Source organism: Diorhabda carinulata, chromosome 5 (genome assembly GCF_026250575.1).
Source record: "Diorhabda carinulata isolate Delta chromosome 5, icDioCari1.1, whole genome shotgun sequence".
NCBI lineage: Eukaryota > Metazoa > Arthropoda > Insecta > Coleoptera > Chrysomelidae > Diorhabda > Diorhabda carinulata.
Window position 1 is genome coordinate 8417127 of NC_079464.1, and position 14268 is coordinate 8431394.

At 32.7% G+C, this 14268-nt stretch overlaps 1 protein-coding gene across 1 annotated transcript in view; it reads right to left on the reverse strand.

The window, feature by feature from the left end:
* Positions 1 to 14268, reverse strand: part of LOC130893840 (uncharacterized) — a 115298-nt gene that overhangs the window by 6178 nt on the left and 94852 nt on the right. The window contains exon 4 of the mRNA XM_057800258.1: positions 8574 to 8707. Coding sequence (XP_057656241.1) covers positions 8574 to 8707 — 134 coding nt within the window. The remainder of the gene's footprint in view (positions 1 to 8573; positions 8708 to 14268) is intronic.

Here is a 14268-nt window from a genome sequence, read left to right on the forward strand (position 1 = left end):
CTGGTACTTGAAAAACTTATTTTCTATCCAATTTTTTGTGTTGACATCCATTATCAATCTTAGGTTGCACTTTGTAAACGTCAGTCATGCGTATTGAGTGACATTCTGTGCAAGTAAACTGAGATTGTAATTCATTGGCTACTAGCTTTTGCCCGCGACTTCGCTCGCATCGAATCCATTAAATAAGTATCAGAAATCATTATAATAGAAAAGAACGAACTCTGCAGCTATATTAGAACCTGAGATATAGATCTTTGAATGTAGAAAAATTGCCAAAAACCTACAAAAATCCATAACTACACATTCGCGCCTAGCTCCTCTCCAACTCAATCGATTTAAGTGTTCAAAAACTCAAATGAAAGAAGGTATTTCAGCGAGTATTCTCAAATCAAAACGAACTCTGTAGCTATATTATAACCTGAGATATAGATATTTGAATAAGGAAAAATTGTCAAAAACCTACAAAAATCCATAACTCTACATTGAATGTCCGCGCCTAGCTCCTCTCCAACTCAACCGATTCAAGTGTTTAAAAACTTAAAAGAAAGAGAATGTTTCAGCGAGTGTTGTTGAACCAAAACGAAGTTTCTACCTTGAATAGAACCTGATATATTGAGGATAGAACGTGTGTATGTGAAAAACTCCCATAGGTAATGTACAGGGGGAAATCGCATTTGATTATAACTTGAGAATGGTGAAAATTAGATGAAATCCGATGGTTGATGGCTGATTTGTGCATGAATACCTTACATTGAAAAAAGCAAATGGTTGTGTAGAACGCCTGAACGGACTCGGAATGGAAATCATCAATATTTTTAATATATAAGATTTTCTCCTATTCAAAGTTTCGTTTCGAATTAAAAGTTAGTAATGATCTTCACAGTTTTCACTCCACTTACTTTAGCTCTAATAACCTTGCATAACCTCAATAATCCACTTTTTCTTCTCTTATCACATGAAGGTATTCTCTTACTTATGAGTTCTTATTATTTAACCCTAGTACTTCGATAATAGTAACTGCATTTGCCCATGATATTTCCGATGTACATCAGTGCGACTAAATTTCAAATGCTTCTCAAGTTTCTTTCTCAATTGCAATTATATATGAACCAATTAGAGCAAAAATTTTCTTTTGACATTGATGAAGCTAAAGTAATTTTAAAATTTAAAATGTTTGAATTGAATGATTTACAAAGAGAATTTTTGATATAATACCCATTTCAACTCATGCGATAGCAATCTCGAGAGAGTACATTAAATTTATATTGAAGCGAATGGAAAATAATAAGATTATGTTAACGTCAAGTATGCCACTTGTCAATGTGGTTATTGAATACCAAATATAAAATGCCTTCATAAAAATTTCAGCATTTTAAATCAGAAATTTTTAGAAATAAGTGAAAAATCGTGAGCGAGGGCTGGAATATCATAAATTACAGATACTGTTCGAAAATAACGTGATTAGGAAATTGGATTAAGACACTGACATTGATAAAACTGAACCATTGGAACAAGAAATAAGGCGATTGGAAAACTTATTAATATAATATCATTCCACCGTGAACCTTTGTTTCGACTACTTCAAATTCAAAAACGAATATTGAATTATATTTCCTCCCATAAGCTTGTTGAAAATCGACCATTTTGTTGATATCGACATCTCAAATCACTCACAAGTAGAGAGGCTTAATCCAATATGACTAGCTTCGAAGCTATTGTATCTCATCAGAGCGTTCTACTGCCCTCTTGTTTGGAGTCTCTAGTTCGAGCGAGTGCTGCTATATGCTCCGTGTAATTTAACTCTAGTAGAGGCTCTCTGACACTTTGCACATAGAGACATGTAATAAATATTCATCATTCAAATGCGAGTGGCAAACCTCTTCGACTAAAGACCTGCTTTCTCTCAGTATATGGCTGGTAGCTTTTCATCGTCCAGCAAGGCCACTGCCAAGAAGAACCTATCTCAACAGCCACACTTCAAAAATTACCGTAGAAAGCAAACCCTTATTTTTTATATAATTTCTTAGGAAATAATAACACAAAACAATGAACATAATTGAAAAAAAGGAAAAATAATAAGAATAAACCGTTGACTAACAAATAACAAAAACTTAGCTCTTCTTTTGTCTCATCTACTTCTGCCTAGTGCTAAGCTTCGTCATTAAGTAGCATCTCGTCTCTCCAACTTACTATGTAGTTCAAATCGATGTTTGTGGGTGAATATTAGTTGTGATCGCGTTTTTAGTGTTGGTCTAACATTTTGTCTTGTTTCATTTGTTTTCAAGTTATAGCATATTTACAAATAAACAAATTATCACATAAAAATTTTCTAAATCATAGCGTTCTTTCAATAAATGTTCAAAAATACCGCTCTTGGCTTCTAAACATTTTCTGCTTCGACTACGAAGAGCGTTTGTTGCTCTCCCAATTGATTCATTTATTTCTTCTTTAATATGGCTGCAGTATTCTCAATTTGTCTAATTAGTGCATCCCGTGTGTCCACTTTAATTTTATAGACTTCATTTCTCATCCAGCCCCATAAACAAAAATATAGAGATATACAGTCTGGAGATCTTGCAGGCCAATTAATGGAACCTCCATGAGCAATCCAACGTCCTGGAAAACGTTTGTCCAAATGCTGCTTGACCTGACGAGCGACATGTGCAGGAGCTCCATCGTGCTGATAGTACATCTGCATTCTAATATTTACAGGAACATCCTCTAGTAGGCTTTGTAATTCATTTTGTAAAAAATTTAGATAGTTGTCTCCTGTGAAACGATTCTTCAAAATGGAAGGGCCAATTAAATAACTGTCAACCATACCACACCACTCGTTTAGAGAAAACCGATGTTGAAAATTGCTTTCGACTGTTGCGTGGGGATTTTCGTCCGACAATACATGATAGTTACGAGTATTATTAATGCCATCATGAGTGAATGTAGTTTCATTCGTGAAAAGTATACTCGTTACAACACGATGATTATTACATATCCACCGACAAAACTCCATATGGTTAGCGTAATCCTCTGGTTGTAGGGGCTGTACTCTCTGTACGTGATAAGGTTATAAACCTTGTTCGTTAAGTGTATTTATCACCTTTTTTTGTGGAATTCCCAATTAAGTGGCAACTCTCCGTGAGCTAGTAGTTGCATCTTCTTCTACTACTAGATGCAGAATATTTTTTACTTCTACCACACCTTGTCGAGTCGCGCGTTCAGATATGTTAGCACTGGGAAGCTTACCAGTCTCGCAGAATTTGTTAAAAACTTTAATAAATACGTTTTTATCAGGATATCTTTGGTGTAGAAAATGTTCACGATATTCTTTAGCAGCAGCTGTCAGCAAAATGTCAGAATTATCAAATGCCTTTGAGCCTCGAACAAGGCATACTTTGATAATGTTAAAATTCAGATATAAGAGGAAAACTAGATGAACATTTTCAATTACTCCGTAACTTGAGAACAAATGAAAATCGGATGAGAAAATATGAGTTGTTTTACATTATTTTCACTTGTATAATACACTCTTAGAGTTTAATGCGCTCCTCCCGACTCACCCTGTATAGTTTTTTATCGTAACACAATGTGCGTAGTGTAATTTAGTTAAATCTTTCATAATATGCGTTTATGTGACTCCCGCTATCAACTATGTCGTTTCCCATATATTTTCTCATCTTTCGTATCGTTGTCCCATTTCACTTGCCTCGCCACCATTTTGTCTCTCTGTCCTGTCCTTTTCATGTCCGTATTTGTGCTAATCGTTATTATGTCGTCGGGATCTTTGCGTTCATTACATATTACATTTCTTAATTATTACTATCTTCTTGTTGTTGTGTATTGCTGTTTTATGTCTGTTGTTTCCTCTATTGTTGTATCAATTACATTGTCAGAATCTGTGTTGAATGTTAATTGTATTTTATTGTATCTATGTATGTTATCTGTGATTATTAATATTAACATCTTAAGATTATCTATATTCAGTGTCGCTTTTGTATTTTTTCCTTATGTCTTTGTTGTTTGTAGTTATGTAGGTAAATGCCTATTATCCTTTCTTCTTCTTCGTCGCTTGTGTCCATGTATATGTTTGTGCATCTGAAATTACTTTTTATGCATGTCGTCTTGTTTGTTGGATGCGGTAAGTCTATATCTTCATTTCTTTCAATTGTTGTCTCCTTTCCGTGTATCTCTTATGTACTATTTTGGCGTCGATGTCGAGCGATGTTACCCCTGATAGTATATGTATTTGTAAGCCATAGTTATGGCTTTCCTCTTGCAGCCGGCTGTTTCTTCATTTTGTTGTCTGTCGCTCTTTTCCCACAAATTTGTCCTTCACGGCTTTTTCATATATTTGTTTCAAAGTTGTTGTTACAAATGTGAGGGTTGAAATAAGATATTCTTGATCATTAGAAAACACATTGAAAACTATCAGCAACACATCGCTGTGGTGAATTTTAGATTAACAACCATCAACATTTCAATTTATGAATATTAATTCCATAGTTTTCCAGACTATTAACAATAAATTTTCATAATTATCACGTATAGGCAGGAATTTGTATAAAATTCATTATATAGCATCCAAAATGTGTTTTGAATGATAATGTGAATGTGGTTCATACACGATTATATTCTATAATCCATATGATTTTTAATTCATATCAGTGGTATAAAACACATCCTTACTTAATATCAACGATTAGAAGAACCGTACACACAATCGATGAGACTTAAGCGGTTTTGGGAAGCTATGATTTGACGTCAAGTAGATCAACTATCAACAGATTTTGATCACAGTTTCAGCGTACATACCGACGTGTTCAATTTTCGGTGGAAATTTTGAATTTAGAAGTTGATCTACAGGACCTTTCAATGTTTATCACTTTGTTGGTTGTTAATTCTCCCTTGATATTCATCAAGTTGTATAATTTATTCTGGATAATTACTAATTATTATTGAGCAAATGTCAAAGATTTATCCTCTCACAGGAATTTTGCACTAAAGTTCTAAACTAAAGGTATTTCTATACCAAAATGACAATAATGTATTAGTCAATCTATACTATCCGTCAGATTTGTTTATGTGTGATATCTGGTAATATATGGAACAATCAATTTTTTAGATGATTTCAAAATATGAGTAGCACCAAGTTTTTCGTTTTGGAACTTTCGATTGAAAGTATACACAATTGAATCATTCTTAAAGACGAATACCAAATAAACTTTGACGATGTATAAATTGTAAATAATATTTCTGGATAGATATGTACATTTCTTGTACATCGAAATATATATAAATGAGATTGGTTTCCAATTTGTTAATTAAATGATGATACAAGAACAAAGCTTTTATATTCGAAGTATCATACTATCCCATAGTATTCATTGGTTTCAATCCAAAGTTCAGCAAACTTTTTGAGATCTTAGTGCAACCATTCTTTGTGCTTAGGTGCTATATATTTTATCATTTTTGAAATTTTTCTCCACTAAAGAATTTCAACATGGATGAGCAGTAATCTGATGGTGCAAGGTCCAGACTAAATTCTGGATTTGGTAGGAATTTGATAGCATTAAGCTCTTCGGTTTTCTTCCGCTTAACTTTCACATATACAGTGACTTAGCATCATTTTGTTATAAGAGAATCCATTGCCAATAAATCGATTTGATTTATTTTTACGAGGATACGAGGGATTTGGTAAATGTCTTTTGTCTAACCGCTGATTCTCCATTTATGATTACAAATAACAATGCGTCTGATAAATTGATACTAAGTTGGTTTTCTATTGCTTGTACTCCCTTTATAACCTCAATATCACGCAGGTGGATGACCTACGCTTTGCCTTTCTCTCATTTACTGTCTCTTTATCATAAAAAGGTACTGCTACATCGATATAGAAAGAAATAATGATTAAAAAAAAAGTAAAGCAATTGTACTCTTCACAGAATAAGATACTAGTCTTAAAAACTTACGACTTACGATCAAATTGAGGCGCAGGAATTTTCCCATATGAAAACCGACACCACTTATAAGACAATCCCTGTATATGGCGTTACCTATATATTCGCGTCAACAGAATCGAAACCTATAACCATTTATTCATATTTCTGAAAACTCACGATGAAATAATGTGAATGAAAAATCATGTTTGGATTCATAATAATTTAGTAGACTGTGAAATAAACTAAATATACGAAATAAACTGCTTGATTTTAAAAGCGAATCATTCGATTTTATCAAAAATTTATTCAGCAGTTTCAACAATGTTTTTGTTGTACCCGACAATTACGATGACCACTTTGAAAAAAATATTTTCAGTATTTATTCTTCATATGTGTATAATGTTAATTTTCTATTCATTGGAATATTTGACGAAGCATAAGGTCAAATTATAAGTTACTTGATGTGGATTTTATTGGAAATATGATTAATTATCGTGAAACTACAAGATTTCACTAACCGTATGGGTTACGTTTTCAAATCGTAAGAAGCCAATTTTTCTTCAAGATATGTGTATTTAAAGAAATGGAAACCTTTATGAAAGTGTATTATGGAAAATAGTGAAAATACTACACATTTGTATACATTTTATATGCCGTCAGAAAATAATGAATACGCAGTTATATCGTATTTTGTGTTACTGAATTTTTTCGAGGAATAATGGAAAATATTATATATCTAGATTAAAACTTGTTTCTCGAAAAAGTCGTTAGCGGTAACAATAATAAAAAATTCATCTATTGAGTGTCAGAAAACTAATTCAATTGGATCGAATAGAAATTTTCAGTCACTAAACATTTTATGGGACGTACAGATTTCATGGTTTTATATGGAAACGATCCCTGTTCACAAAATGATGTATATATTTTCATTTTGATATGCTCAGCAATTTATTTATTAGAAACAATCGATTTTCATTTTCTGCTTTCTTCAATAATAAAAAAGAATATGTGGAGATCACAACAATTAATTACTGGGCTAACCAACGAGGGTTGAAATAGACCAAGATCCTCTTTTTTTAGCCTTCAGCTAGATAATGTATCGTATACCTAATATATAATTATTAATAGTTTTGTCAGTTTGTGTGGACACTAGTAGATACTAGGCTTGGTAGAGAAGCTTAGTAGAGAATACAACGTACAGATTCTGCTCTGAAGAGGACGAAACTATCCTCATTCTTACAACTGTGAAAAGCTTTGAGTTTCCAAGAAAATATACTTGGATGTGTAACATAAAAAGTGTAGAGTTTGGCCGCCATAGCTATTCCATTCGAAATTTCTGAAAAAGCTGAGTTCAATAGATCTGTTGTGAGAAATGAGAGAACCAGGACCAAAGCAAAATATTTCTAGTACATCTTCTTAATCAAAATTTGATAACAGATTGAAATTTTTGTTCTTCGTGGACTTCATTTTCTTTCTTCTCTATTTATCGAAAAAACCGACCCAGTACGAAACAAGCTCACAAAATTTATTCGAGTAATTTTGAACATTGCTTCACAAAAGTTTCAAGTGTTCATCATAAATAAATGAAGGATTTCAAAATCATCAATAGCAAACTGAAGTCAAGGAATTGTAATCCGGAGAAATAGATATTAGAATAAACAGAATAAGAATAACCTAACCTAACCTAACCAAAAAGAAAACTCATGAAGAACCAAAAATATAAACCAAGTGAGCAGAAAAGCAAATGCCAATAACTCGAAACATTCGTTCGTTCCTCATCAACAAAGACGAACTTGGTCGTCGAATCAGATTCATTGTGCAATATACAACTAGAGTGGAATTGAAAAATTGGATGTTATAAGTTTCTTTGTTCAATCCCTGTTATATTCAGACATGATAGTCAAACAAGGCTGAAAAGAAGACGAGTCCAGCTGCTCTATTTTTTGTTACACGGTATATACGAGTACATCGTACTGCTAGAGTTATGATGAGGTAATAGGGCTTATCACTCGAAGTCATCTTGAATAATCATCAAATGTAGAAACTTCATCTACCAAATGTAAGTAGAGAGAGCAGCAAGAACGTAAATTCATTTCGTCGCAAGACAATCAAGAGGCTATACTCTATAGAAAGTGGATAGATACATATTCCTAAAACCACGTTATCTCTTCTTTATAATATAGGTGTTGTATATAATGGAATAGCCTAGAGCTTCAGCCTGAAATTGAAATTAGTAACCAATTCAGTAATATTAGTTCATCTCTTACTAACTTTCTGAGAGTATTTATTTAAGGAGCATTTGAATATTCGAGAAAATTGTAAAGTTATTTATGAAGACTTGATTTCACATCTTTCTTCTTCATTATCAAGACGCGATGTATCAGAAGTCGTGTTCGATTGGTTGATTTTCTCCAGATTTACCATCACGTAACTGGCTCTTCTCGAAAATGAAATCTGTGATTCAAAAGAAATTAAGGGAGCTACGATAGATAATACGAAAGCCTTTCAGAAATACTTCCATTTATAGATTCGACATTGCATCAAACCAATTTAATATTACTTCATTATATTGTTATTGATAAAATCATTTACTGTAGTTTATGATTATATCTGAAAAGAATAAATTATAACACTTACCGTGACGTTATTTAATATAAACGTTAATGATGCTTTCGGTTTTGAAGGCGAGGAAGAACAATTCGCTTTCAATGTATCCAAGTAATCTAAAGGCTCTCCTTCCACACTTATCGTTGGTGGAAATTCTGGAAGCTCTGAAAAGAAAAACACTTATATGAGAAATTTTTGTCAATGGATTCCTAAATAAAAAAACTCCTACATTTATACCACCGAACTTGTTCAAAATTCTCCGGGAAATTCCTCGATAGACTGTTGTATCCAATTCCATTGAAGATTGAAGAATGAGGATGTTTCAATTGTCTTAATATTCACTGGATTTTTCATACGAGGATTGCTAGACTTTTTAAAAGATGTGAGATTGATGGATCAGCTGTAAACACTGGGCTCTCCAGTTTAACAGCAAGAAAAGGGGATACAATAGATCTTTTGGGCCGCATTGTATACGAGATCCTAAATTCATACAAACCGTGCATTGATTATATTGCACGATTGCACGATAGCCATGGGACAATCATGAGATTAACGCATACTTAGGCTTTAGTTCTACTCGCATGCACTCAATATTACATGAACATTTCGCTATCGAAAAGATTTGTTCGATTTGGATACCGAATAGTTTGACAATCGCTCAAAAAGAAGCTGGTGTCGATTGGTGCAAAGAAATTCTGGAACACAATCCACTATATTGGTCTTTCAAGACGAGTCAAATCCAAACGAAAGTTGTTCGCGCACGAATCGTCGCCTTTTTTATCGGACGTAGAGAGTAGAACGATCAATTTTGTCAGTATTTGTTTGCCAGAAGTGTTCGACCAAATTCAGGGAAACTAATTGCAGAAAATTAAACATTCTCCACCACGACAATACGAGCTCTCACACAAAAACTTTTTGAACAACCAAAACAATAAATTGATGTGTCATTAAAATGATTTCTTCTTATTTCGGTACATCAAAAATAAATTGTAGGTTTTCCTATACCCAAAGAAGCGATTGATGCGCTCAAAGTACTCCAGTCAGAATGGAGAAAATGTTTCGACAATTGATTTAAACGCATGCAGTAGTGTATTAATTTCAATGGAGAATATTTTGTACAACAACGAAGTAACATCTAATCATAAATATTCGTTTTTATTTGTTAATCTTGACTAGCAGCTCTCGTATAACAGTAACGAGTTTTTATTTTCAATAAATAAATAGAAATACAATGAGGAAGCTTGTAACAAATGATAATGCGGATGATAAAAAAAGGGTTCATCGAAGAACCGAACAATCCAGTTTAATTTGTATATGCATGATAGGATTATTTTCAGCAACAGTAATACATAGAAACTACCATGCGTGGAGATTCTATATCACCCAACCAACTTCACAATGACATTTACTTCTTCATTCCTAAATTAATCTACTCCACTAATTGTATAAAATATTTTCAATAATTGAAAATATTTTTTTCATATTTCTATCGTGAAAAATTCTCACCAAAACAAGAGGTGACTCGTATCAATTTTTGACTAAACGGTCGCGGTAGTTTCAAGAAAGTGAAGAGCGAATCCCATCCAAATAATAAGAAATGTCACAAGAAGGATAATACTTGTGAAAGATCATGGACATATGATGGATGACAGATGACACAATGACTTAGAATACGTGTCAGCAAAGAATGCAGAATGGATTATAGATAATAAGTGATATACATACAATCAAAGATTTAATATCAGAGATAGAGTCTGCAAGATATGGGACCTTGCTCAAATGGGCCCTACCTGCTTATACAGAAGGGGAGAAAATTTGTTATAACACTACTGAATACACTGTTTAGAATACCAGTACATTAACACTCCTAATTACACTGTCTGTCGTGCGTTTGTATAACCAACTTATAGTGTCCACAGAATATTAACTTGATCCACCTATTCTATACTAAATGTTACCACCAAACTTCCTCATGCGAAAAATAATTCCAGCGGGAAAGCTTTTTTCCCTATTTAAAGTGTTGATGCATTTAACAATCTCAATTCTTCCAAATACATTTAAAATTTTTCAACAATTTTACATTATTCATATTTATTTCTTGATTAATACTTTTTATAAACAGGATTAAAAGGTACCAGCGCAAAATTTGCGAGAACGATTGAAAATAAAAAACCTATGCACTTTCTTATATTTAATATCAAGTCTATGCACACAACCAAAGAAGTTGATACCACAATCTTGCATCGTTTGAGCTTAATTTGAGTTAATATCTACGTATAAAAGCCAAAAGTCCGATGTAGCTGTTAGAGGGAAAGCGTCACGCTTCCTATTGGAACTGAAGGAAGAAGACTTCTAACACTATTTCATACAATTAGAGATTTGTATGGAGCATTGTGAGAATGAAGAAAAATTATATATTGAAGTTGATTTCTGCATTGAGAATAAAGTATGTCACAGTGTAAATCTCATTATTCAATATTCAAACTCTCGTATTATTCATATTGTGATGACTATAAGTACAGACTCCTGGATAAAATGCATAATCAGTGGCACTTTAATCAATTCTTGACATTAGGAAACGTCACATGTTTCATAACCTCCATATATCAGTTATGAAAAGTAATTACCTAAAAACAGTTTCAAGGAATAATTCATTAATAACTGTAAAAACCGACAATCATTCCATTATTTAAACTTACAATCAACTCAATATTTCATTTCAATTGTATCTTCACAAGATTCACAAATATTGAGAAAACATTATTGCAGATACCGTTATTCAAGGTGAGTCCATTTTCTGGGTGAATATTCTATTGAACTTCTTATCTAATTTCTTTTGAAGCTTGAACATCTACATGTTTGCTAGGAGCTTGGCCCAGAATGTTTTCTGGAATTCTTCTCTTATTTTCTAATAAACTTTCAACATGGCCTTCGTCTACATTGTTAGATTTCCATTCTCCGTGTTGCTCTATTTTCAGAAAGTCCACTCATGAGTCTGCCGGAAGAGACACTGACGAGCATCTGAAACAATGTCCTGTGTGTCCTTTAACATTAGGTACACCCTATGGGCAATCTTTGATAGTAATTTTACCATGGTATTTATACTGACTAGTTATATGCCATATTTTCCATTATAATATAGCACAAAAAATCTATCGTCCTTTACAGCAGGAGATCTAATACTTCTATCTCTATTATCTCTATTATCATTGCAGGAACAGATTTATTTAATAATAAATTATAAACATATCGGTAGTTAAGTCGTACTTCTGCAAATAGAATTATTTCGTCTTGAGTCTCTTTTATAAATCTTTCTACAATCTACTTCGTCAAAATCTCTTATTTTTTGGCCTGGTACTGTGGAAAGAATAATGAGCCGTTCATCATTTGTTCTACAAGTAAAGGATTGACATTAGTTCTATCCTTATTAATTTCTTATATAACAGAAAATTACTAGTTTACTTCTTTGGAGTTTGCCGACTAAGTGCACAGGTCCAACAATCGTAGAAACGCTAAATGAAAGTACACGGTAGGTAAATTTAGAGCTCTTGCCTCATATATATATTTGTCCATATTTTTTCTACTCACTCTAGATACTACAATACACCAACAAAAAATAGAACGACATCAGAGATCTACAGGATGTTTAAGATCAAAATTGTATTGCCTGTTATTGTTGTTATTGAACAAGGAGTTGGCCTATGGTAGTTTATAGTGCATTTGCAAGGATGATAATTGTACAATGTACCAACGTCAATAGTAATGAATCACACCTTTGGTTGGAATAATAGGTTGGTTTAGGGAAAAGTAAAACCTAAAAAGGAGAGTAGAACTTTCATCAATCATCTAATAAAAGGGTTGTAGAGTTGGTCGCAATCTCTGGTTACAGGGGATTTATAGGAGGCAATAAATTTGCCTTACAAGCTGAATGTGAGCCTACATGGGCTAACATGAGAGAAACAAATGGGACTGTAAAGGAAAATAGACAAATGGTGCCGACAAGGTTCCCCAATTTTTAGTATCGTTGTTGCTAGGCTTTTCTAAGAAAGGGATATTTTCATCTTGTAAGAAATCAGACTCAATTCAAATAGAAAAACGTTTGGGAGATATAAAACAAATTAAAAATACCACAAAATGATTACTATCGCAATAAGAGTATATAAAGAAGTAGAAGAGAATGAACAACTGAATGGACAAAGATCAGAAAGATGGAATAATGAAGAATGTAGAGAAACCGATGAGATGCTTATGATTAAATAAAGGATACCTCAACATAATCTCAATAAATTTGACTTACTATATGCAGACGACTTCGTGAATATGACAGGGAATGGCAAAAAATGAAAACAATAAGAGAAATTTGGATAGAAGAGGTATAAGAACTGCATATGGAAATTTACATTGAAAAATGCAGGGCAATGATAAAAAACGGGAAGAATGAAAACAAAGTCAGACTTATAGCAAAAGAAGAACAAATGGAACAAATCACAACTTTTGAATACATTGGAACAGTAATAACAGATGACGGCAATATAGAAGTGGAAGTTACAAAAAGAATACAGAAGCATCAAATATATAGTATTCATCGAATAAAACAATGTTCAATAAGAAGGAGATGTCGAAGGAAGTAAAACTGAGCTGTATACAAATACTCCAATACTGACGTAGGAAAGTGAAACGTATGTAACTGACAATAAAATAGATAGTAAAGTAAACGCAATGAATGAATGAATTAATGAATAAACAAAAAATATTAGGGGCAGCAAGGATAAAGAGAATAAAAAGTAAAAATATAAGTAACAAATTATAACAGTTAAAAAAATAAATGAGGGTTAATATTCTCTAATGGCTTAGATATTGTGAATGAATAGCAGATATAGGAAAAGAAAGGTCAATAAATCAAATGATGATAGCAGTACAGGCCAGTAGAAGATGGAAGAAATAGTTGAAATAATAATTAATATTTCCGACGCCGTAGAGAGGGTTAAAAAGAAAAATGAGAAGCAAAAGAAGAGAAAGAAATCAGTTTATCTTCTCTTGCATACATATGTATATGATTTGGAATTAATGAAGTCTATTGAATGAATTTGGAATATAAAAGAGACACTATTGAGTTTTTTATCATAATTTTTTGATCAACATTATTCGATTTTCACATTCAGTAGGAGTACTAAGGTCTAATAGACATTTTTAAATTAGTATTAACATTTATTTTTAATTGAAGGTTCATGAGCACAACAAGATAACAATTATCTGAGTTAAAAATTACGATACCACCTGAGAGAAACTCGGAATAGAGATTTAGAAATCCATTTATTGTTAAAGGGAAAGCTGAACCTATTAATTTAATTGAGCTCAAGATCACCGGAATATATATTAATCTGAGATCAAAATTCAAATTTGGGGTTGAGAACCAGCATAACTCTACTAATCCCTAATCTTTAAACTAGCATGTCTCTTACCCTGATGTGTTGAGACAGGCAGTGACGGCTTATATTAGGCGCATTAGTGAGATGGTGTTGTAGAATCTATCTAGGAACATGGATCATGGAGCAAAGCGTTCAAATTTCATTTCAATATGAAAAAAGTTTTGAATAATTTCACTACAGGTTAAAATATTTCAATGCACTTTGTAACAAAAGTTTAGAGCTACCAAATGGATTAACAATAAATATCCCACCCGTCAATCATAGTCCCTCATTATAAAGGAAATAACTGTCTGAAA